We start from the raw sequence: 26,819 nt of genomic DNA, 5'->3' as shown, positions 1-26,819 counted from the left end.
CTCAGGTTTTTGCAGAGTATGCTCAAATCACCCACAAACACAAACACATCAGGGTACTCACTTGAACACATGAGTTCAAGGTCAGTAATAGCGCATGCACCTCATGTTCCCATGACTCACTAAAAGCCTGGCCATTAATGACTACACACTACATTCAACTTATATTTCCGCCACCAGCTAACAGAAGATTTATGTGTTTCTGGGTACAGAGGTCGGCATAGCAGACGCTGTTTCAGCGCTTCTAAGTGGAAGCACTTGTGTAATAATGATCATGAATAATCCATATCACTCATGTCAGAAGAGCTGGATCGTGTTCTTCATTAGCTAAGCCCTAACGAGCCAAACATGTCATGTGATTTTGGAAGAGTATTTCCTTCATCCAAGGCAGCAGAACAACAGATGTCAGAGTCAATATATTTTTTCACGCTGCACAATTTTACTGCAGTTCCTCAACACAGTGTCACTTACTTTTTGTTTTACCTTTGCGTTCCATTTGTCTTGGTTATGGAAAGTTATGTTCAGTTTAACTTTAGAGGTTTTACTCATCTGTGAGGCAATGAACTGATTATTCTAGAGTAAACAGGCTCTCTTGTGATTCATCTTATTACAAATGCCATTGTCTGCTATCTAATTTGGTTCTTTTAGGTTTCCTGTGCTTCCAAATCTGTTTATTCCTTTCTTTGTCTTCCCTATCTGTCTTAAAGCTACTTCTTGTGTAGGTTAAAGTGCTTTTTTATTTTACAACGTGTTTTACCTGTATTTGTCATTTCTGAGGTTAGGTTCTGCTCTGCCCTGATTGTGTTCACCTGTTCCTTGCTATACTTCTCTGAGTGTAATCCATCCATCCTTTAGCTTCACGAGGTCTGGAGCTCATCCCAGCTGTCACAGGACAAAAGGCAGGGTACACTCCAGTCTATCCTAGGCTAATACAGAGATCGGACTGTGGAAGCTGGAGTGAACACCTTGAATTGCCCTGAATTTAGGTCCAACTTCAAGTTACACTTAAAAAATAAAAAGTAAAAATACAGGACATATTTGTGGGGAAAAATACAAGAAATATATCAAAGAATATTTTATATGAGCTCCTTGTAAAAGAGGGAGATAGTTAGTTTGAAGTGCTGTGAGGATGTGAATGAACATGAATCTGTTATACTAATCTCACTACTGAATTCAGTATAAGCAAACTTCCACTGATAAGACAGCACACTAATCTTGTCCTGAACAAACGCAAGAAAACTCTGAAGTGACACCTCAAGAAGTTTTATTCCCACAACCTGACGTCATCACAGAACTCATTAAGTTTTTTGCAGTTATGCGAGAGCATCTTAATCAACATGAATAAAGTGATCGGCTAGCTGCCAGCCACCGTTTCACAGCTCCGCTCGATAAAGCTGCTAAGCAATAACACCTCTGTTTTTTCAAAGCAGACGTCTGAAGTACGTAGACGTACAGAAGCTGGTGTAAAACTCTGTGTTCAGCTTTGCCTAATCAAAACAGAGTCAATAATATTCCATCTATGACCAAATTCGCATTTATATTTATGCTGTTTAAAACACTTTACTGATAATTATACACACTATATGCCCACATAGTCATTTCTATACAGAGCTTTTTTTTTTAAGCTGAAAACACTTCCAGTGCAGATACCAGAATTTTAAAGGATCACCAAAGGTTGCCTTTTTTTCTCCAAAAATATAGGTTGCATGTGAATTGCAACATACCTAGTCCAACTGCATTACTTATTTACAACATTCTTTGAAATAGCACACTGACTTTATAGTTTGTGCTGAATTATGCAGGGGAGTGCAACAAATGGGGAAATATGCATGCATCCAATCATTATGGCATATCAGGCTGTGTCATGTCAGTGCCTCACATTCTCTCCCTCGCTCTATTAATTGTACATATTCTACTAATCGTGTCTCTTCACAGCGATGGGTTTTAAGCACTACAGCTCACTCTGCACACTTTAACGCCTTTATTTCAGTAGGACATTTTTCTAAAAATTCACACATAATCCTTCATCTGTTGTCCTCCTATTCACTATATAATTACAAATCAAAGTAAATCCTCTACAAGCCCCAGAATTAGCATACATAGCTAGTTTATGCCGAGGCTACTCCCAAGCCAGACAAGGCCCCCTGGCTTTGTAAATAATGAACTGCGTTGCAGTCAAATCCCAGTTGTAATCATTTGCAACCTCAGGATCGGCTGCATTTATCCAGGCACTGGGGGAAATCTGTTGATGTCGATTGCATAATACCGCATAACATAACTGAAGCCCACAGTGCCAATTTCCAGGCAATAATTGCAATGACAACTTCAAAGATGAACAGAAATCAAAACTAACAGATGTATGACAATCTCAAGATAGCTCAAAGTATCTTAGAGAGCAAAGAGGGGGAAAAAAATTGTACTAAACTTTCAGATGCATGATAAATGTAAGCTGCATATCCAGTACCAAATTCCTCTAACTCATTTTCTTACAGCTTGCAGAACTGCGTGTATTGATGACTATGCACAACTCATTCTCTGTTGCCCCTGCTTACAAAGCTGCAGTACCTTATACCAGTTTGTTTTTTGGGTTATTTTGTGCATGCTTGCTTGCAGTATCATGGTAGAATCCAGAATCTCCTGTATCCTTAAGTAAGGATTTGATTTCCCTCAATAGATCTTCTATATCAGCTCATTGTTCATTTTTTTACTAAATGGGTAGAAAATTCTGTCATTTCTGAGTTAAGGATGCACTGATTTTAGAGGTCACCAAATCACTGCAATCACTAGCTATGTTTCGTAATGACAACCTTATACAACACATATGTGGTTAAGATGAATAGAATAGTAACTGAATATTTTATGTGTTGAATGGTGGTTTTAGGGAGCTGCTCCTTTGCACAGTTCATCTAAACTCTTTCCTCCTCTTTCGCTCCAGACACCCATGGGTGTGGCAAAGCCAATCCACCAGTTTGAGCTGGGTAGCAGCGACTGTCTCCACGGCAACCAAGGGTGGATGCTGAAGTCTTTCAAGGGTGCACGGTGCCTCTGTTGCACGTTACAGCGATCGTCGTGTAGCAGGTGGTGCTCCCTCCTTCAGTGTAAGTGGGAATGGCCTGCATGGCCACAGGGCCTGGTCAGAGCCACGCAATGCCGGGATACCTGTCAGCTTACATTAGCACAGATCACAGAGCCAGCATCAGTCAGTGGCTTGCTTTGTGTCGGTATCAGGCTTATTCGTACGGAGACGAAGACGGAAGGCAACTGTGTGAAGAGGCTCTTGAAGCTGGGGTCCAAGTGCTCCCACCATTTATTAAAGTACCCTCCAGAAAGATAAGGCATAGTTTAATTTCACTGGAATTTGCAATTATCAGTCTGAGGCATTTTTTTGGGGGGAAGCAATCACTGCTCCTTGACCTATAATGATTTCATAGGTCACAAAGTTTAATCATAAATGTAAGCCGAAAAGCCTATGACAAATTAAAAATATAGATCCTTAATTTAACCTCTGGAGAGTTTCTCCTCCATCTTTGCTTACATGGAAAATGTCTTCAGTAATGAACCGTGGTTTATTTTGAATACAGCAATGTCGCAGCTTTTAACACAAGAGGCACTAGACTACACACTTCACCTTTGGTGCAAGAGCAAACAAGCTCCAGACAGAGACCATAGCCTGTGAAACATTTAACAGCAACTCTTAAACTAAACTGCAAGAGGAAAATAGCCGAAGCCTGGAGAATCCAATCAGCACTGAATGTAGAGACGCTTTTGAATGGATATAACCAGAGGCATTTACGCCTCAGTCTCCGTGGTTGTCAGTTCATTAAAGTTAGGGTTATGCTCATCTCCAAATCCACAGACCACTTCATACCGGTATTTGATATAGGGGAGATGAAAAGGGGGGAAAATGCCTGATCACGAGTGGGTTGTGAATAAGTAAAAGCTACTCAATTTTTCTGAAGCATTTCTAGTTTGTTCTTTACCTGATTGTCAAACTGTGACAGCTTTTACCAGATTAGCATGTTCTGTTCTTCAGTTGAGCCATCCTCCTCAGAAATGGCCTCAGTGGAAAGGTGTGAAGAAGCCATTTTTAAGGAACCAAAACCAAAAGAAAAGACTGAGGTTTGGCAAGTTGCCCAAAAACTTTACTGAAAATCAGCAGCAACAGGTCTTATGGAGCAATGATGGAGACTCTATCATGGTTTAGGGCTGCATTTAATTATTTCAGTCATTGGCTTTCAAGCTTTTTTGCGCCATTTTTTCTAACAAACTATAAAGAAATGATTGGCTCAAGACTTTTGCACAGTGCGGTATTTAGAGCTCAAGACTGGTCGCAACAGGTAGGCCAGAAGCAGGCAGGTATAAGATCAAGACTCTGTTTTAGTTTCATAATCGTTACCGCTCTTAAAGAGACGTAAGTTGGGTGCTGATACAGGAATATACATTTCCCAAACTGAAATATGATGTTAAACTGTCAATGATTACCCAACTCAAAACGTAGCCAGTATTAAAAATCTTCCAATAAACACAGACTGATTATCATATCATTTACAGCTGGAAGCAGGAACTGGTTGTTCAAAACATGTGGAAATCTCCAAACAGTGACAGACCATACACATTAAAATGCATATATAGAGCTGGAAGGCATGCTGTAATGATTGAGCAACTGAACACAACATGTTTTTGTAATTATAATATGAAACGATGCTGGAACGGAGAAGAGTTCACTTTCTAAAACCCTCCAAAATAATTTGATTCCTCCATACCAAAAACAAGGTAGCTAATCCAGTGTGCCCTAACTTTCTGTGTTAAGCCCCTGGTAAACTCGCTCAGGAGTTCCCCCATGTTTTGTCTGCAGGTCCTCAGCCTTATTGCCAGCTGCAACATTATACACTTTCATTAAAAATCCCAAATGGCAATATGCTCCCAGCTCACCTGCAGGGCTCTTGACACAAATGATCTTTTTAGAAAAGAAGTGACTCCAAAAATGTGGCTGTAGCTGGATTCCAGGAAAAGCAAAACAAAACAAAAACACAGCAGCAGGCGACAAAGTCTCTACAACCAGACATCAGATAGAAGAGCTGTGAAGATAATCAGACAATTAAGATCTCTGCTGTCTTCCTCGGAACATACACTCAGCACTCTGTGAACATGCCTTTTGGGGAAAAAACATTAGGTGCTGAGGTGGTGTTGTCTCAGCAGGGAGTCTATGTTTTGCTGCCAGATAAACCGATGCGGTTTATCCCATGTGAGCCTCCAAGCGGCTGTATTGATTTTGCATGATGAGAGGGTGGTGGTAGCAGCAGGGAACACAGACCTATGAGCTACAGAAGCAGTGTCTCTGAGTCTAATACCTGTGCTTTTTACATCTTGCTTGATGGCTGCACAGTTATATGTAAACAGAACATGTGAGAAAGAAGAACCATTACACTCTCCAACCTTGTAAACTTAACAAAGATTGTATGTAATAGATCAGATAGATTTATTGTTACAATTCACTTCTACTTTCTTTGATTGGTTCTAACTTGTTCTAAATCAAGAAAACAAGATTAAAACTGCTGGCAGGGAAAGTAGATAACACTGATCACCTTGTTAAAATCCAATCTTATGCTGGTAGAGCTTGGTTGTGCAAAACAGCCCAGGAACTCAAGAAATAGGGCCAACACCTTTGGATATCTCCAACCTCCACATGAGGATGTGCAGGAATAGGCCCAATCAACCCCACCAAGACCCAATGGACCCGCTGCCAAAGTCTTGGTGCCAGAAAACCCACAAGCCAGATCTATTAGTCGATTAGTTGACATAATCAATGATGCGTATATTGTATTGGCTAGGAAACATAATATGTGACCAGCAAGAAAGCAAGATCATAAAGATGTCATATGACCCCTCAAATAACTTTATAAACTGTGGCAGTGTAGTTAAAAGCCAGACGGCAGTTTGTAACAGTCCAAAAACCCTTGCAGCGTAACAGAGAAGCAAAACAGTGCATAATTAATGTTGCTGGGTTTACAGCCTGGTCATGGCATTATCAGCATGCACACACTAACACACTAACAAAGCTACACACATACTGAACAGGAAAAGACAGTCAAAGCTGGTGTAATTGAATGTAGCAGAGATTTTATTGCCACTGCATTATTCACAAAGGCCACTGCCTACTGTATCGCCTCATGTCAATGACTGTAGGGGAGATGTAATGCTGCAAAGACGCAGTGTGTGAGAAAGTAACACAGACTATTTCTGAGGTCTAACACACAGCAGGCCTTTGAGAAGCTTGGGGTGAATTAATTACTTAGTAAATTGAAAACGCTAAGTCATGTGCCTCCAAATGGACTCTTGTTTTGCTCTTTAATCCAACCTGCACAGTGACGGGTAGCTGAGTGAAACAGAAATGTATGTTGCAATCACAGTGAACTAAAGGAGGCTGTAAGACAAAGAGATAGAGATGTAGAGTTAATGACTGGATACAGGAAGACCCTTGACACCTCCCAACTATTCCCATTATGGAGCAATAAAATTAAACAGCATGGAGGACTGCCTTGTGGAATGGGTATTCCAGTTTCAGCTCCACAGATGATAAATTTTCCCAGATGGAGAGATGCAGGGAAAAGACAGATCATTGAGCCTAAGATACTGCAAAGGCTGAATAGAACAGCCACAGCCAGTGTAAGAATAAAATAATTAATATAGTTACTGAGTTTCTATGTTTCACGGGGTCATTTGTTTAGTCTAACAACAATACACCTGACCAGTACTGATCTATGGAGATCCCGCACCTGAGAAACACTGGCCTAGATATTAGTTTTTGCAAACAAGTTGGTGTCTTTCATGCAAACTACCGGTGATTGTGGCAATCTAGTTGTGACCAAAGCTAGTAACCAACACTACAGGGCTTGTACTTTATTCAACGCTATTGGCAAAGAAATTATTCAAACTTTACTGCTTTACTCAAGCAGGCAGTTTTCTCTGTGTAAACAAACTCGACAGTGTAAGTGGAGGAACATTATTTTATCATTAAAAATAAAAATGTATTATGTACAAGTTCAGGGTGCAACAGAAGCCCATGGCTGATGCACACAAATTACAAAACTTAGATTTTCTGTAAGCATCAGCACTATCATAACCTAAAGCAGGTGGCAGCCTTTTCTGTAATTACAGACCTCTTAATTGCTGCCCATGCCTTCAGTTTGCTTAGTGCTCCAAATACACGTCTCATATATTGCCCACTTACAGCTGGAGAGTTGGCCTGGAGATAAGGGAGCAAGTTAGATGACAGCTCTGACAAATATGCTGACGACGTCGCTTTTACCAGGGCGAGCCAAGGATGTGCCCCTGTTTTTATGTGCATTATGGAACAGGGGCTGCAAGTGCGTATGGGAAGAAGAGAGGACGATTAAAATATGGATGAAAAACTACTGGATATCAGGCAATTTGGATGGAAATGACACATTCATCAATGGCTGAATGAGCATGTAGTGAAGTGGTGTTTTTCTTACTCCTTTAAAAAAAAAAAAATCCCACTTAAAAAGAATTCAGATATTTTAATCCCTTCACATACTCAGTACATACTTAAAAGTTCCATTTCTTATTTTTTTTAGCTCTGTCTTATTACACTAAAAGTGAATCAAAATTTCTTTGGTCCACCTCCGGGACCATCTTTAAAGTGGACAAAACTATTTTTTCATGTTTTCTGCCATATATATCCTGTTACAGTCTTTGGCTATATTTTATTTTAGCAACCAACGTCTTTTAAAATCCAAATCCCTCTAGTAGAGCCCAAGAATAGTAATAAGGAGCTGGAAATGAATATAACAAGTTCACTTTAACACTTAAAAATCTGCAGGACGCCCATAGAAAAAGTATATATATATATCAGTCCTGCTTTGATTCAAGCCTAGTAAATAAACGCACGGCTTTATATTCTGTCAAGAAACCCACAGGAAATGTCACCTTTCAAGTCCACATTGCTGGATAAATGAGATCAAACTGCTGCACAGAGCTAGGCAAATAGTTGCACCATAATTGCGTCAATGAAGAGTGAGGTTATTGCCATGCTAGAGTCTATTGAAGTGAAGTGAGTGGCTTGGCCCGAGTGTGCTCCCAACTCCACTTTAAAATCTCTGTGGGATCTATTATGGATCTGCGTGCATGTGTGTGAAAGTCTGTGAAGGTACTAGCTCTGTAATGCATCAAATACGCTTTACTGTTCAACATGTGTAGCCGACGATACGGCAGAAGATTAAAGGATGATGTGCAATAAAGAGAGAAAGACATCACAACATCGCATTAAAGGATAAATGATACTGGAAATATTATACATAGGCCATTTTGTTACGGACTAAACATCCCATTAAGAGAGTAACCAGTGATTAAGCCCATCATTCCATTCATCACTGCTTTAAAATCCCTTTCCCCAATTGTTTGTATTGAAAGGGAAAAAATTCAGGACATGGACAAAACAAAACATTAAATCATTTCCTAAAGCATTACTCAGATAATTAACAGGTTTTAAGAGGCTTTTTTTTGGGGTATCTTATGCAAATCAATATAGCACATGACAAAGAAACAACCATTTGAATATGTTGGTAGTTTTTTTTAAATAAGAAAATTAGAAACTAGTTTAAATGTTATCATGTTTCTTTTACCAGTTACCATTTATGAAATACGGTAATAATCCAAATGAACAAATATATAATTGGTTATTTTTAAAATATTACAATTTTGTCATACAGGATTTTTGTGTGAGCAAAAATACCACAAATGTAAGAATACAACAGCAAGTTTGGGTATCTTAAGAATGGCCTTTTCACAGACCTTTTCCCAGGAATCTTAAATCCCCAGACCCATTTTAGTCTTTAGTGCTTCCCCCAAGCAGCCATGTCAGCAAAATCCATAAATCAGATGGCAGGTGTTAGGTCGAACATTGCTCTGTTTTACTCATTTTTAAATGCCACTGGAAAAATTTACTACACTGGAAAGAAAATATTTTATGAAGACAAGTTTTAGGCAAGTTTTTTTCTGCATAACTGTTAGATTGGCTAAAGTAAAGTCTCAGTACTAGTTAGTTTGGGCTAAAAATATTATTATTAAATAATATATTTAATTTATATTTAAATACATACTTGTATTTAAATATAAAACTCAATTTTCACATTTGGATAATCTTTTTCCTTTAAATATAAATATATACCATCTCAGAGCATCTGAGCCCATGACATCTCTCTCCCTCTCAGTGGTCATCACGCTTCACCTCATTGTTGCTAATGAGCGATTTTATCATCTGGAATCAGCACTTTTCAGAACAAGCCCTAGTACCTGGCAAAAATCTATGGACACTTCTGCTGTGTAATTTCGCTCTTGTGCCCATTGTTATTCCACTGTTCTTGCTGTCTGGGAAGAACAGGTGCTGTGGAACTAGAATAAAAATAATAGACATTGTTTCGCTCTCAGTGATCACTTAACATGCAAATACATTCAAAAATTCACAGCACATATATTATCTTCAACTTATATGCATGGTGATTTGGCAGAAAATGCTGCATTTAGTGATTTGTTTCCCCCTATTTAAATAAGCGCTTTGCAAAACATCTAATTGAATTTCGGCTGTAACTGGGAGTGAGGCACACCTCCCTCTGCATCAGCGCAGCCCACAGAGTTTGTGCATTTTGCAGAACTGATTCGTTGCTTGTATATTTATCTTATGCATAGGTTTTTGTCAGATAACCCTGCAGCTATAACATCTCTGTTAAGACTGAGGCTAAAATTGCCCGCTACAATCTTTCTACGTTCGCCGTAGAAAGATTGCTGAAATTGGCTATTTGGTTTTTTTTATCTTGACACTACAATTTCCGGAATAACTACACTGTCAACAACAAGGTGGAGGATGAATGTTTATTTGCATACTGGCACATGAATACAATCTTTTTCTCCTGTCTCTTGTATGCACACACAAGCACACACCCTGGTATACAGGGGCCTCTTGCTTTCGAAAGCATACTCATCCTTTTAATCGGTCTGGAATCCATCAAAGTGGGTCAAACTCCCTTCCCCATCTGCCCGGGCCAGATTTTAAATGCACGAGGGCTGATTAAAAAAAGACCAAGAAAATAGGGCAAACGCCTACAACACACAAACGCATACGCATGCACACGTATACGTATCACTTGGGAGACCAGCGGCGGGAATGGGATACCAAAGGGAGGAGCGTGCTTGTGATTGTGTGTTGGTAAGGATATTGAGGGCATTTGTAAGCAGTTACTATGTGCAGTGTAACAAATGAAAGGTCAAGATTTGAGTCTGTCGGCCGTGTGGTAATTTGTCATTTTTGTGCTAATTTGCATACGGCCACCTTTTGTTGATCCATCAACGCTGAATAACACGACGCAGAGAGGGTGGAGCACACAGAAAGGGGAGGGGGAGTGTGTGGCAGGGTGCTGGGTAAGACAGCTGTGATGATAAGCTCGCTTCCACAGCTGGGTGTTGTTACTGTGTGAGCGCATTTGTACTTGTGTACGCGTGTCTGCTGTACGCCTGACTGACAAGACTGTGTAGTTCACATGCATTGGTGGAGTCTGTTTCTTCGCAGTCTTGCGTGTATTAATGTATGACTACATCTGCACACACGGTGAAAATTCAGCTCAAAACAAAAACTGACAGAAACAGCTACAGAAATGTTCCAGATAATCAGGCAAGCACAGTTCTCAAAGCTTCAGCTTCTCCCTCGGGATCAACCTGCAGGACTGTCCAGGTGTCATATGACGTGTAGCGTCTCCACATCTGCACTGGTGAACGTGCAGCAGTCATAAGACGGGATGGGGTTCTGTATTTAACCTGTCATCGCGGTGCACGGACGGGGATCCCCAAGATTACGTTTTGACGTTTCCATATTACCCTGAAATATGTTATTCAATTATAAACGTTAGAAACATGAAAAGATTTTTTTCAGTCTAAAAATGTAAATGTTCAATTAAATGTATTTAATTGAACAACCGAGAGCCAATATACTGACTACATTTTTCTTTATATTATTTTATAAATGAAGGTCACAAACAAACTTCTTTACTGGCAACTACAGGACATGTCAGCAGCACTCAGTTTGTGCTATGGTAGATTGCGTGCACAGGAGATAAACTGGAAGTTGAGCCATTGGCATCCTGAGCAACGAGGAATAAGTGTTTACTTGTCACTCAAACTGCTGTCTGGTGTCTCGCTATGAGTCATCCCATCTTGAGGCTCTTTCTGTACTCCTTGAGCCTGTTTGGGCTGGAGAGAGTGCTCGCTTGAGAATGCACATTAGTTAGCACTGATTAACGCATCTGAAGATGTGAAATGGAACAAGAGGCACTGTGTCATGTCTGCATTCAGCTTTAGTAGTGGAGAAAAGAATTTTTATCAGGACATCAGTACAAACATCCCTCCTTGGCGTTAAGCACCATAATGAGAAGAAGCACTTTTTAATCAGCGTATACAGCCGCGTTGCATCTTTTCTGTCAAGCCCTGAACGTGAACCCTCAGTCAGACAGTAGGAAGTGGAAACCAGTAGCAGCACAGCTCTAGCAGTTTGATTAAGTGAGGTTGGCCTAGGCTGTGGCTCTGCTTACAAACAAAGCACAGGCGACAGATGCTTATAGGCAAACCCAAACAGAAGCTTTTTAGCCAAATTCCCCCTGTGGCCATGCTGCTATAAACCTCCCAAATGCCAGCTCGCTGCAGAAGAGAGGATTATTTTGAAGGAGACCAGTGAGTAGCAGCTCATTTTCTTCCTCTCTTCTTTAACAGCAACCGAATATTTTAGAAAAACAAACAAACAAAAAAAAAGGGGGTCGGTGAAACATATCTGACAATCTGTTCAAAATTTCACTGCCAATTTTGCTTAAGCCCTGATTAGACTAAGAAGTCAGTGTTACTTCCTTCTTGTTATCCATTTTATAATAGTTTATCCTACACTAGGAGCTTCTTTCTGCAATGTTGCTAGAGGTGTAAAGCTGCAGAGGCCATATGGAAGACAATGCACTCTAGACTGTGGGGGAAAGGGAGGCTTTTAACCAAAGACACTCCAGCTGTAGCTACTAATCACACGAAACGCTAATTTGAAAACCAAGGACAAATCCCGGGGAACAATTATGTATAATTTATTAGATAGCTCAGCCCTGACAAACTGTTTGGCGGGGTATTGTAGAGTAGCAACAACCAAATATTAAATACAAGGACACAGACAAATCAACTAATAATAATGAAGGATTGAGCTAAATTTGACTTGACTGTAAAGTGACACTTGCACAAAATTGGAAATATTAGGAGATTATAATTGTTTAATCTAGACTTAATATTCTTTTTTTTTTAATTATCTGCCATATGTATACTGTTACAATAGTAGATCCTCATGTAAAAAAGTTTAAAATACTATGAGTGATCCCTGTGAGCCTGAAGCTCAGGATTTAAAATGCCATTGCCATTTTTGTCTACTTTTGGATCTTTATGATGTCAGTAAGAAAGGATTTCCTTATATGGTGTAAAGACAGATGAACTAAAACAGCTTTTGTATGAACTGATCGGCTGCACCAAGGTAGGAGATAAATAAAGATTTAACCATGAATCCAGCAAAATGATCCCAGTAGAGTGTGGAAACACAAATATGTAAGTAGAAGTGAGAATATTAGCCCTCCCTTTAAACTTTTACACTCTGTAAGATTATTTCACAAAGGTTTAAAATCTGCAAGTGCTTTCCCCTCTCCAGAGAAACCGCCCAGGGACAAGAACCATTGTGTGTATTGTTTGTCTAACCAGCTCTTAGTAGTACAACTCTTTAAAAGTGTTACATGATGACACTACAAGAGCACTTCCTGCAGAATTTCTGCCACTTGAAAGAGAATCATGACTAAAAATCTGCAGCAAACTAAGTAATAATGCCCAAAGGGTTCGGAGCACTGCCAGCAAGTCTTCCCCTCATGGGAGGGTTTCCATAAATATGAACACTCCAGCACAGCAAACAGTCAAAAGGCAGAGAGAGGTAGTTGCGTCACTCCTCTGTGTCACCTTGTCGCACAGTAGAAGTAGCACGTCAAAAGAGGTTATTTTACACCACAAGCTCAACATGCATTTTAGTCACACTTGAAACCAAAGGATAACAGCCTGCTGGTCAATCCACAATCTGATATAGCTGTATTGGAGTGATACCTACAACATAATGATGATGCTCCAGACCATCACTGCAACCAGTTATGTTAATGCCATATCATGGCTTTGTGGTTTGGGGGAATACACATATTTCAGGGCTTTCTGGTAGAAAGTCTTTTTAGCGGTGGACAGCATTGTGAAAGGATCTATGCAACTCAACCCAAGATATTTTATCTAATCGTTACAGCGACCTGTCCAGGATGTACCCTGCCTCTCGCCCTATGACAGCTGGGATAGGCTCCAGCGCCCCCCGCGACCCTGAAAAGGATAAGCGGAAGCGAATGAATGAATGAATGGTTACAGTGTACAGATTAGAAATTTAACTTGAACTTCTAACTTAAGCATTTTTCCTCCTGCATCCCCATATGGAAAAGATATATATAAATCTTAGTAAGTTTGTATCTGTCTTGTGTGAAACTTGTATGAAAAGCATACAAGGGTGAAAACAGATATAAGATCCCTTGAAAAATTATATAATGAAACTTGTATGTTTTGGATACTTACTAAAACAATATATGAAAGTAATGAGAAAGTGGCCACTTTCATGAGTAAATCATATAAGTTTTTACTATTTCTTTTCCATATGGGTGTGCATACAGGTCCACATCCAGTCATGTTTATGGTTGTGAAACACTGAATGATCTTTATGGACTGTAAAATCTAATTAGTTCCCAGAACATAAAAAAAAGTATGCAAACTCGTCTCAAAAAAAAAAAAAAAAAAAAAATTCTTCATTTCTCTAATATCAACGAGAAGTTGATGGTGCAGATTCTTGTTCCCCTGCACTGAATGATCACAATGATCCCTTAAAATGTACCACTTTAAAACTGCCATTAGTTTTTAACCAAATCTTAGCAAAACTGATGGCTGTTTACGGAGCCCCGCAAGGAACATGGGAGAGAAAAAAAAATGAAGATGAACTTTTGCGAAAAGTAACTCGGGATCTTGCAAAAGTTAATCGTTTTTTTTTTTTTTCCCTCCCATGTCCCTTGCGGGGCTCCGTTGCTGTCACATGCAAATCCGTACAAAAGACTGCTACAAAAATAAAGAAAAAAAATAACTTTGTTAGTACTGTATTCTTGAAATTTTAACTTTAAAGCTGAAAAGAAATGCAGGGGACTTTCATGAAATAGGCATGTTAAAATTATCAGACTGGCAGTGTTTGTGGACTGTTTCGCACAGAACCACCATGCCTGAACATAACCTCCTGAAGTAATTAGCATAGCTGTAGACTTTTCATCTTGTTTTTAGTGCATCACATTTGAATTCTAGGCCAACTGGAATGCTATAAGCCAAGGTTAACCACAAAACTGCAGGTGAGAAAAGATGCTCCTTCATTCTACCCGATGTCTTATGTTAATGTGCCACCTCTGCTTGCTTTTGTGCCTGGCAGTGCATACTAAAGAAACTGAATAACTTCATCACCCTGATGGAGCGGCTGAAGCTTCAAAAGGCACCTACTTTGCAATTTAATTTGCCCCAACTGATTTATAATTGCAAACTAGGAAGGGCAATCTGATGAAATGAATATCATTAGTAGATGGTAAACAATTTGACAGGAAATGTTTTAAGTGTTTAAATGACTGTACTGAGAAAGCACTGGTATGGATCAGTGCAGTGACATTATATCACCCCAAGAGTGGAAGAAAATGACTTGTGAGCAGCCCAATAGGGGCGTGTCCTTCGATTAATTTATACGGGGACTTCCTGGGACTATAATCTGTAATCTATGGTCCTTTTGATTTTGCAGTATCAGAGGAGCTTCTTCCAACAGGTATGAGCCCTCCAGGGAGCCTTTCTTCACTAATGATTTGACATGAAAAGGCAAAGTTGAGGTTATGACAAACACAGAAGGGGAAAATCTTCAAATGGTAAAGTCACAGTGGCTCAGTAGTTAGAGGGCATATGAATAAGATATCCGAGGAAATGATTTAAGAGGCAGAGATAATGGCGCTCTGCTTGCTTACCATAAAAACAAAGTGATCTAAAATTTTACAACAAGAGTAAAGCAAACACAAGAGCAAAGGGATGAGACAGTCTGGTCTGTTGCCAGCCCAGATTGCGATTTGATTGATGGGCTTATGAGGCAGGTGTATTTCTAAATGTATATGTCGTCCAAAACTGAGCTCCCCTCAGCACTTCTTCTCACTTGAAACGCAACCCGCAAACCACTTTCCACACTTACGAAACCATGCTGACTGCACCTGGCTGCAAAAATTTCCAATCATCATCACCTTTTCCTCCCCTTTTATGCTACAAAGACAACCAGCAGGCGCTCGAAGACTGATATGAAAAAGGATACAGTCTCACTCACTTCCCTTCTTCCTTCCACCCACAATAAAACAGAAAGTACTGGCTTGGTTACAGGAGTAACACGCACTCGATCAATATCCACCAACACTGCTTCCTTGCATGCACGCATGGGCTCTGTGCAGAGCTGAATTATGCAGGGGGTGGTGGTGTATGTGTGTGTGTGTGTGTGTGTGTGTGTGTGGGGGGGGGGGCACAATAATCAATGTAGGGCACTGTGCACATATGTCCCTATTTCTCTTCAAACCAAACGTGGGCGGATCATGAATCATTAAAAATCATTATACAGATTTATATGAACTCTGAATTGCAGTTTCACACAATCCAACTGTCAGATGATTTATTCATCACGAGAAAGTGTGAAGATGTTTTGCACTATTCTCCTTTAAGATCTTAGACAAGTTATTGCCAAATTATTCTTTGGTAAATTCGAGTATAGAGGATTTTGGCCAAGATCTCTCAAAATCCAAAACAAATCCAAAACACAGCACTTTGCAATGTAAGCACACAATACAAAGTCGTGGAAAACAAAGGGTTGAGTTTACCGAGGGGATTCTGAGGGGCTCTGCACGCAGATAGGAAACACCCAACATCCACTGTTCCGCAGAAAATCAGTCTACAATTTACCATAATAAAAGCCACAAGGCACTCAAAACAAGGAAAAAAAATACTGTCAACACAAATAGACAAAAACAAGCAGCTGACATTTCAGTAAACAAAACAAGCAAAAGGTGGACTGAAGACGAGCAGTTAACTTGCCTGGAACGTGTAAAACCTCGTCCCGTTCGGTGGATGCACCTTGGGGGAGTTGGTCCCCGTACTCATGTCTGAGAAAATCATAATCCCTTTGATGGGCAAACAATCCACAGCTGATTCTTTAATTAAAAAAAAATATTAAACTAAGCTCATATGCGTCACAGAGACTGTAAAACGATCCGAGGCGAGGACTCGGATCAGCCCCTGACCCGGCTCTGCGCTCCCGGCATCAGAAGGTGGAGCGCTCCGGTACGACGCGTAACGCTCTGAGGAGAAGGACAACCGGGACAATTAAAGTGAAAACGAGTCAGCTCTCTTCACTGGTCTTCTTGCACGTCCCCACTCGCATGCGGTATATTAGTCTGTATCCTTTAGCGATCTGAACTGAGAGTAAACCCCGGCAGCTCCATAGTCTCTCCACGCCCGCCGCAAGCAGCTCTGCTGGCGGCTCAGATGGGTCGCTCTGTGCGCGGATTACTGCCTCCCTCCTCCTCTGGCTTCACCAATAATCAGTCAGAGCATCACAGCGAGGCTCAGCCAACAACATACCGGGTGCCTAAATTGGCAGCAGAGACACACGTTCGCTCTGTTTGTACACTGTAAAAATGGCCTTTTGTTACAGTCATTTCAACTTATTTTCATTTCTTTTTTCCTTTTTTAAGGCGGATAAAACAAAATGGGACAAGAATGTGTAGACTATTGTTTTTTTGTACTAATTTAAAAGATAAATTAAAAGAAAAAAACATGTAAATAAATATTTCCAGCGAATACATTTTTAAAAGATACTTTTTTTTAAAGGTTTTTTTGGAAAAAATAAACCCTCAATGCTTGCTGGTAGTACCTTTTACTTGCGCAATTTCTAAAAAGTAGCGTAAACTCTTACTAGGTTGTCAACGCCTTTTTTTGGAGTGTACTGTAGCTCCGTATTGATTGGAGGAGCAGAAGGATGCTTAAATTACTCAAATGAGGCAATCGTTTTCTGTGTGACAACAGGAGAAGCTATCACTGTCTAAAACATGCTGTCTGGATGGCGTGCTGTGCTCACTCAGTGGGAGAAAGATGGCCGTTTCAGGTGAATAATGGCTTAAGCGTTTAAGACAACTTCAATCTGCAGGGTGTTGCAACGATGTTGTTTAGTATCAAAGACACCAGCAGACAAAAATATGTTTCGTGCACTGGTCATTTTTAGATTATTTTTCTTAGATAATAAGATTAATTTCAGAGTAATGGTCAAAATAAACATGCACAGTAGGTTTTTATTGAACTACTACTCCATTGGATATTTATGAGAGGATACCCCATTTACATCAGAAATACTAAAAAGTAATTATTATCAACTGGGAAAGTATCAGTTACTTACAGTAAACTTTATGTATTTAATTTAGGCTTTTAATGCTTTTCTTAAAATGATATTTTACTATGTACTGTTGAGCCAGAAGTCTTCACCTAAAGGAGGGGTGAAGAACTCCATGCCTCGAGGTGCAGGTGTTAGATCTCACCCAGGGTCAACATACCTGAATCAAATGATTAGTTCATTTCCAGGCCTTTGGAGAACTTCAAGACATGTTGAGGAGGTAATTTAGCCATTTAAATCAGCTGTGCTGGATCAAGGACATCTAAAACCTGCAGAACACTGGCCCTTGGTCATGTATCATTCAGAGGCAGATAAACAAATTTCTATAAACATGGAAAATTTGGTTGTTTTTTTGTCTTATGTGACGTTTGACTCCAATGTGCCAACAAAACGGCCTCAGTATAGGCTTCTATACTGAGATTTCTTTGTACTTAAAAAAAAAAAAGCATATTTATGCATAAACATTCAGGAAACTTTGGGATTGATGGCATCCTTTAGTTACACATTTTACCCTCTTTGACTGTATTGTCTTCCTATAAGCCTGCTGTGCTATTAGTGTCATTCACACGATGGATTAGACATAGAAGTCTTTCACCTTCGCCTTAAATGTGCCGTTCTCGTTAGTTTTTTTTCCCTGTTCAGCATTCAGTTGATACATTTCACTTTAAACACTAAATTGTCTGAACTAAACAAATGTACAAGTGCACCTCATTATTGCCATTTACATTTTTAAGCAGATACACGATGACTCTTAGCCTTTTTTTCTCAGGTCTCTATCAATTATCGGGTTGTTTCAGAAACAATTCCACACTTTTACCATCTCTTTCTTTAGAAATGCTAATGCAGATGCAATGTTTCTATGGAAAAAAGGACTCATTCATTCTTTTATCACATGAAAAAAAAAAAGAGAGAAGCATTTCTGCTCTAACAAACTTCCAACCAGGGGTGACATGTATCCAGTTTTCATTCAATTTTCTCTCATCAAGTGACCTTTTCATGAGATGAATCCACTTTATTGAATGGTTTAATTCAATTCACTGTCCGGGCTCCTTTATTTCTTTTCATGGAACTACATGCCAGCATTCAAGTTAACATTTTGTATCTCAGACTATCATAATTGGATCCACAAGAATAGTGTTAAGCTGTTATTGAGATAGCAAATCTAGTTTAGTCAGTACAGGAAATACCCAAGCAGTTCATGGTGTGTTCCACAGTTCGGTGAGCTCCGTGAAGCTGAGTGGGATGAACTCACTGGTGTCCTCACACCCGACAGAGGGATTTGGTTCTGGGAGACATCAAAGTATTTGCTCTTGACATAGCAGGTTAACAGCATTTCCAGCAGTGGAGCAGCAGATCTCATTTAGCAGACTGAGCTGAGTCTGCACCCCTGAACTGCTTCTCAAAACTCACCCTCAGCACTGTAGCACAATACCACATATTCACCGTGAGCTTGACTTTACATTTGAAATCATAACGTAAGATTAGACGCTTTTAGAATATAATCAAGATGGAGACATTTTAAAAGAGACGCACATTATTGGCTGTGTGGTGTCCGTATACCTTCTGACTTCTTATTATAGTAAAGACACAGGTAAATGTATTTATTTATTTTTTGGCTTACTGTATCGATAACAATCAATTAAATCAATAACCCCCATCTGCTTGAGTCTGCATGCCAAATATCCTTGGAAAAGATGCTAACTCCAAATTGCTCTCCAATGCATCCAATGGAGTATGAATGTGAATGACTGTGAATGCTAGATAGAAAAAACTTACATAGAAAGAGCATAGAAAAAAGTGCTTGTATTGATGTGTGAATAAGGAGTTGAAGTTGCTTAATTTTTAGCCAGCAATGAAGGCATTTAAGATGTTGACGTGCAAGAGTGCTGTTATAAACTCCTACTGCATAGTAGGATTGTGGACATGCAGCACCTTTGCCATCACGGGTTACTAAGCCCTCCTGCACATTAGTCACATAAAAAGACCTGTCAGTGTGCTGCAGTCCACTGGACTCTGACGTCATTGTACAGATGTGTGGTGGGCATGGCTTAGCGCTTCCTAGTGCTGATTGGATGGAGCCTCTCAATCCTCTCTGTGTTTTCTCCAGCTCTGATCAGCACTGTTCTTTGTCTTTCAGCATTTCCAAAGCTGCCAAAGCATTGCACCTGGGAAATTATATTTGAGACAAAAGGGTGGTTCTGTTAATATTAGAGTTAATTTACAAAAATCTATCAAGATAGGGTTTTAGATAAAAAATCTGATTCAAAACTTATTTTTAGAGTGACATTTTTATTTTTATTTTTTATTTTTACACAGGATCCCCACAGAGGAAACCTCAAAGACACAAACACCCTGTTCATTAAATCCACACCTGAGTGAGTATGTGGGTTTATAGTCAAGTGCCTGCATGCTTTCAAGCATTCCTGTATATCTTCTCTAATGCATGCATCCCCATTTCCATCTAAATCCCTTAAGAAGAAAAACACACAGCCTCATGTCATCAAAGAGCTCAAACAAATTGATTTTTGGTTTGAAAGGCCTAATCTGTGAGGCCAGCTACAGCCTTCTGATAGAAATATCACATAACAGAAGTGATAATAAATTAGGAAATAAGAGGCATGTGTATTTCTGCCAAGCACAGATAATGGGCATTTAGGTAGGAATGTAGGATGCTGTTTTGAGAGGTCTTGCTGAACACAAAACATGTCCATATGACCCACAGCAATAATCGTGGGAGTGTGAGGCCACAAATTTATACTAGCAGGGCACTTGTAACCTCAGGACATGCATGTAAATCACACATTTTAATTTCTTCTGCATGTGTGTGTGTGTCTGCAACACATACTGTGAGCTTGTTAGAGCATTGTACTACAAGCTTGTTTGGTCACAAAACCACTTAAACTGCAAATCGGCTGCAAAAAAAAAGGAGGGGAAAAGAGAGACAATTTGTGCATAGGCAATGAGGATTTGGCAACTGCAATTTCATTGTGTAAGATGCTGTAAGGAGAAAGGACAGCTTTAACAAAAGAGGTGGCCTTGTGCAGCTTTGACTAAATTGTTATATGTAGAAAAAATGCAAATCATACTGCACCTAATCGTATCGTGATGTGTTGTGGTGAACACAACAAATGAACTTGTTGCATGAGATACTCAAAATCTGCCATGAGGTGCATAGGAGGTGACAGAAAGGAATATGATAAAATACATAAAGGAAGCAAATATGGAGACTTTAAACTGCTATTTACTGATCACATTATTTAGTGCTGCATAGACATACATGCAAAAGTATAGTAGTAAGTAGTGAGGAATGTTGACCTTTAAAAATTTTGCAAAAAACTCATTTTAAATCATATCTTTAGGCTCTTTGTTACAATGACCTGAAAATGCTGAAAAAGTCATTTTCATTCATTTTCAGTTTTAAAGGAATAAAGAGTATTTTTGCACCAGCAAGGTGATTCCCAAAGAGCTATTAGCTGAATATTTGGCATATCATAAAACATTTCAGGACACTTGACAACCAGAATGCAAAGGAAAAAGGTAAAAAGGTCTAAAAATACTATCTACAGTAGATGAACAGTGTGTGAGTTTTGCATAGTACTTTTCAAGAAGTGCGTCTAAGCTAAATATGAATCTCAGCATGGTGCCAAACTCACTGCCATAAAACTGAACTGTGAAATTATTCTGTTTGATTTTGAAATATTGACCAGGAGTCCTATCCCTAGAGCAAATCTGTCAGGATGACTAAAAATGTCCACTGCAAGCTCAGAGCCCAAGGTGACCCCTGCAAAAACAGCGCTGTCTAATCAACAGTCCCAATTAATAGTTCTGTGATATGGATTATGAAATGCAAAACGAAAAGGTCAAGTGCATGCAACTGAAATGCAATTTAATGACACAGTTCTGACATTTCAAGCAAACTGTAAATAGCATAGCTCTAGAGGCACTTGTTCTCTGCTTTGATGACTTGTCGAGGTGCACATTTGATATGCAGCCCGTGATAAACCTCTGCGGGACTGGGAGGGGGTTGCACTGGGGAGATGGTAGCATGATAGAAGTAGCATACTCTGTTGTCACCATGCCTAGCACACAGTGTCAAAAACACACTCCTAACAAGCTAACTAGAGACAAAAAGCTTTAGGGCGCCCAAGATATGTTGTCATGTATTATACTACTTACTGTATCATAGTGCTCCCGATAGAGCACAACTGTCAACTGAAGCAAAGGTAGACCTGTACTCCTCCTCTGGGGTTACAGAAGGAGATAAATAGGAGTGCATACGGAGTAGGCTCCACTTTAGGCATGTGATGAAATACTACATTTTACATGTTTTCACTCTTCATGTTTCCACAGAAGCTTTGCGAATAAAGCTTATGGTTTCCTTTCTAAGCAGCTTCCTGTATGATAGCCCAGTCTCTAGCTAAAGGGCCCCTCTAGACCCCATAACACCATTGCCTTCCACTGACAGACATGTCACTGTCTAATTGGGTCTTTCCCTGCTGCCATACTGGGCACTAGTTCCCATTTTCTGCTTGTGAACTGAAATCTAGTAATAATAAGTGGACAGGGGTTTTTTTTCTTCTTCTACAAATTAGACCCAGAGTCCTGTAACTGTTCCAGCTTGCATAACCAAAATGTGATTTTCTTTTATTTAGCTTTATGGTATTTGTGGAGTGCAGCTACAGTATCTGCACCTATTTTGTAACGTTACCGAGCAAAACTCCCACTAGATCTGCAGGTGTCAGTAAAGGTCACAGTTCCAAGGCCTCTTGGAATGACGATCCGAGGCGGAGCAGCAGAGACATATTGATTGTGTCAACTGTCATGTGTGGGCAGACATCTGTAATGGGCATTACCCTCAGCCTGTCACTGCTGAAACATTAGGGAGCTATTGTCAAGGATACAGTGTGAGGGAATATTTGTGTGTGTGTGTGTGTGTGTGTGTGTGTGTGTGTGTGTGTGTGTGTGTGTGTGTGTGTGTACTGTTCAAGAAGATATGTAAATAAGATGATAGTATATAAAAATGGAGTTCACTAAATTACATCCGTAACTGTTATGAAACATAAGCTAGGCAATACAAATTTTTCTTTCCATGACTATGAGTGCAGACGTTATTAAAGATAAACCAGAATTATAAGTCAAAATGAAATGGCATTAAAAACTCATGATGTACAAACATATACCTTTATAGATGTGTGTACTCTGCCATGAGGCCATGCAGCTCATGATACTGTATCCTATATATATACTGGAAGTCTGTGCTTTGTCATGGTTTTGGAACTACAAATAAGGCACTCATTATGCTTTTGCTTATTTTTCTTCCTGCATTCATACTGTATATATTTATACCCCATTACAGTCTTGGACGATCACACTAAGCATGGCTAAGGTTTCAATGATGTCGCCGATGAGGTCGGCATAAGTGCAAGTAATCGCTGTGAGCCGAAACCTCAGGCTTCAGATTGGTCTAAACACATAGTTTCAGACATTTTGCTCTGCACTATGATCTTTATGATGTCATTGAAAGCGGGTATCCGTGATATGGTCATGTCAGGCACATTGCTCTGACCAAAGAAGCCAAATGCTGTTTAAATCTTCTGTTTATGAGGGACGGCCAATCAGGAGAAAGTTGGCTTGAAGGCAGGAGAAAGAAGCTAATTGGCTTGTTTAAGCAAACGGGTGACAGCAGCACAACTAGTGTTTTATTTCCTTTGGATTAGAATTTAAAGATATTCGGTGGATGTTTTACCACTAGTTGAACTGAAGTTTCCACATGTGACTCTTGTTCTGTGCACTCTGCTGCAGTGGTCACAGTGGTTTCACTCTTCCAATAATCTCTCGACTGGCTGTGATAAAGCTCAGGATATCATGTATGCAAACTTTAATAGTTGGATTATTTGTTTTGCATAATGGGTGGGAAATCCGAGTTGCCCCTGATGCATCCATCAGAGTGTGAATGTCTATTTAAAAGCACTTGTATGAATGTATGTGTGAATAGACGAATGAGTTTTGTAGTAAGAAATTGCTTTGAGTGCTCACATTGAGTAGAAAAGCACTAAGTACCAGGCCATTTATTATTTAACGCAATAACAACAACTGTAGTTGTAGTTATTTAGAATAATAAAAAAGTAAATAATTTAAAAAAAGAAGCTCTGACTCACGCAATTGTTTTGGGATCTGTCCCCCCCAAACAACAACCAGAGACCGCTTTTTAATTCTAAGCAGGAACAAAGTCAAAGATGAGGAAAAAGGAGCATATTCATACATATAATATATGACCAGCTATATTGCTCATTGCCCTTTGGGAAATTTCAGGTTCTTATACCGGTTAAGTTGCTTTCACCAAAGCTGTACAGGAAGCAGAAACATTCTTTGACACATCCCTTTGGAAAATGGTCTGAAAAGGAGATTATGTCTGTGGGTTGTCGTTTGAAAACGCCGCCTATACACTAGCTCCAATAAAGAAGCATTTTTGACAAGGTTAAAAACCACATGGAGTGCTGAAGGAGATGAAGCTCAACTATTCTGAGCTCTCAAGGCCAGTAAGGATTTGAGGATTCATCCCTGTGGATAAATGACCTCCACACCCCAGTTCCTTTATTCCTGACAGTGGATACCAAAAGAAGAAGAGGGTAGTTTCTCATTCGTGGACATCCTGTGGATCACTCATCCCTCTTTAACACTCTACATGAAAAATATTATCAGGATTAAAAAAAAGCTCAGTCTTGAAAATGTATAAATCATAGAAACAAACCTCGTGGGTAAACCTGAGACAAACAGTCCTTGTGTTTTCAAATATAGCTGTTTTTCATGTGGCCAAATCACACCCCATACTGTATTTTTTAGCTCTTCCAACAAAAATCCTGGTGACAGTTACTGTATTTATTTACTCATGCATAAAATAATACCGACAGAGCGACTTCAAAGATGCACTTGTAGAGTCCGTTGGGGAAGTAATCAAACTCAGAGCGAGCAGACAGCCCAGAAGCAGGTTTTCAATCATACAGAGCAGACTAACACTGCATTATAAACATGCGGTTTGACTGCCTCAATGGAGTTTGCTGTTGTGCTCAGCACTTCTAAAGAAACACGCTGATTTGGGTGTGTGAACTGTCGATCATTGTTTTCAGTGCAGCTATTCATGTGCATATGCTGACTGGCAACATCCGGAGGACGGCGTGTTATTTTCTCTGCCGAAATAGAATCTTACAAGGAAAAAGGGAGATGAAGAGAAAATTATGGATCTGCTTATTAAACATTTCATCTCTGCTTATACATCCTCACATACAAAGTCCTGAATGATCTGGCCCTGTTCCATTTTAAGGGCACCGTAGTCCCATATTATCATAATAGAGCACCTTAGAGCTCCAGGAGTTTCCAAACATATAACAGAAGGAAGAGCCTTCAGCTGTGGAACCAGCTCCCAGTTCGGGTTGGGGACACACACATAAGCTCTATTAATACGATTATATTCAAACTTTATTTTTTCCTAAAGCTCACAGTTGGATCAGGTGGCCCTGAACCATACACTACTTATGCAGCTACAGGCTCAGGTTGCTGGGGGACCTCTCATGGGTGTTTCTCTTCCACTGCCCTCTTTTCACTCTGCATGCATTTACATACATAGCACTATTTTATATCATTAACTTGTCCTGGTTGTCATCTCATGCTCTTCTTTTCTGCCTCCGTTTTCCTTTTTTGTTGGGATTCTCTCTCTAAAATTTTCCCTTTATAATATGAGGCTTGGATGACTTTCATCGCAGACCAGCAGTATATGAATAACTATACCTGAACATGTAAATATATCCATAGATCAATAACTTATTTTTCTTAGTAAATGTATCTTATTGTATCCATCTAAATGAATGATAAAAGTTTTAAGGTGTTCGCGCTAACAGCATCTTATCCTAGCCAGCATACTATAGCAGTTATACTTTCATAATATTAGATTTGCACTGCGGAGTACAGTCACGTTAGAAACTACACCTTCTTAATCATAAGCTTTGCATATCAGAACATAATAATACCCATCCATGGTCCTCATCAGATTCTAAAATGATTTAAATACAACTTTAGGTCAGTGCAGAAGCAGTGTGTGTAAAAAAAAAAAAAAAGTGCATGAGTCAATCTCTTAAAGTCGCACAGAAAGCAGTTAATTTATCAGTCTCACAAACTGCTGTGGAAGAATTTTTGCCCACTCTTCTTTACAACGATGATTCAGTTCATTGAGCTCTCCTAGAATCCCACCACAGTTTTTCTATCAGATTGCAATCTAGAGTTTCACTGGGTCACTGCGACACCTTGATTCTTTTCTTTTTTTCAATCATTTTGTTGTAGATTTGCTGTTGTGCTCTGTTTCATGTGCTAATTTGGGACAAGCTTTAACTGTATGACACATAGCCTCACATTTACCTTGACAATACCAGGAGCTTCTGGTTGACTCAATGACTGCAAGGTGTCCAGGTCCTAAAACAAGTCCAAATCATCCCCCCTCAACCACTGTGCTGAGCAGTTGGTGCTAATATGCTGTGTTTGGTTTTCTCTAAATATGGTTCTTTACATATGGTCATATCTCCACTTTGGTCTCTTGTATCTGAAGGATATTGTTCCAGAAACCTTGTGGTTTGTTCAGATGCAATTTTGCCATGTTGTCTCTAGAGAGAAGAGGCTTTCCCCTGGCAACGCCTCTAAACAAGCCATACTTGTTTGCCCTTTTTCAAATTACACTGTGATGAACTTTAACATTTCACATGGTATCTGAGGCCTGTAAACGGTAGCTCTTAGATTTGTTGCAGTTTCTTTGAGCATTGCATGGTCTGACATTGGGGTGAATTTGCTGTGACGTAACTCCTGGGAAGATTTGTGACACACAACCAAATGCTCTAGACCAGAAAACAGCCAAAACCTCTGCTGTTAGAGAGGTGGTCACACCAGCTGATGTTCAGTTAACCACATGACCTACCCTCTTAATTAATATGAAATCAGTAAGGTTGTACTTAGTTTTCTGCAAACTGAATTGTGGCTTATTTTTTTAGGTAAATAAACCACAACACTGTATTTAACTAATTTTAGAATCTGGTGAGAATCAGATAATGTTTTTATTATCTTGTGAGGAGGTGCTTTGCTGACCCACATCCACCCATCTACATTAAAGGGACGGCTGCTCCAAGCTGGTCAAGAAGGCTCACCAGCACCTCTTCTTCCTGAGGACTCTGAGGAAGAACCACCT

General features: G+C 39.7%; 1 protein-coding gene across 8 annotated transcripts in view; it reads right to left on the bottom strand.

The window, feature by feature from the left end:
• The window catches only part of ppfia2 (PTPRF interacting protein alpha 2), a 177,193-nt gene that overhangs the window by 90,677 nt on the left and 59,697 nt on the right, over positions 1-26,819 (bottom strand). For 2 of the 8 annotated variants that reach the window (XM_013912874.1, XM_005740852.1), the window contains exon 1: positions 16,243-16,752. The exons of the other annotated variants lie outside the window; for them this stretch is intronic. In XM_013912874.1, the coding sequence (XP_013768328.1) occupies positions 16,243-16,323 (81 nt within the window). In that variant the 5' untranslated portion in view covers positions 16,324-16,752. Of the gene's footprint in view, positions 1-16,242; positions 16,753-26,819 lie in introns of those variants that run through there. 8 annotated transcript variants of the gene reach the window in all.

This window comes from Pundamilia nyererei, unplaced genomic scaffold (assembly GCF_000239375.1).
Source record: "Pundamilia nyererei isolate P.nyererei 1_Seehausen unplaced genomic scaffold, PunNye1.0 scaffold00104, whole genome shotgun sequence".
Taxonomy (NCBI): Eukaryota; Metazoa; Chordata; class Actinopteri; order Cichliformes; family Cichlidae; genus Pundamilia; species Pundamilia nyererei.
This window is presented reverse-complemented; position numbering and strand designations above follow the sequence as displayed.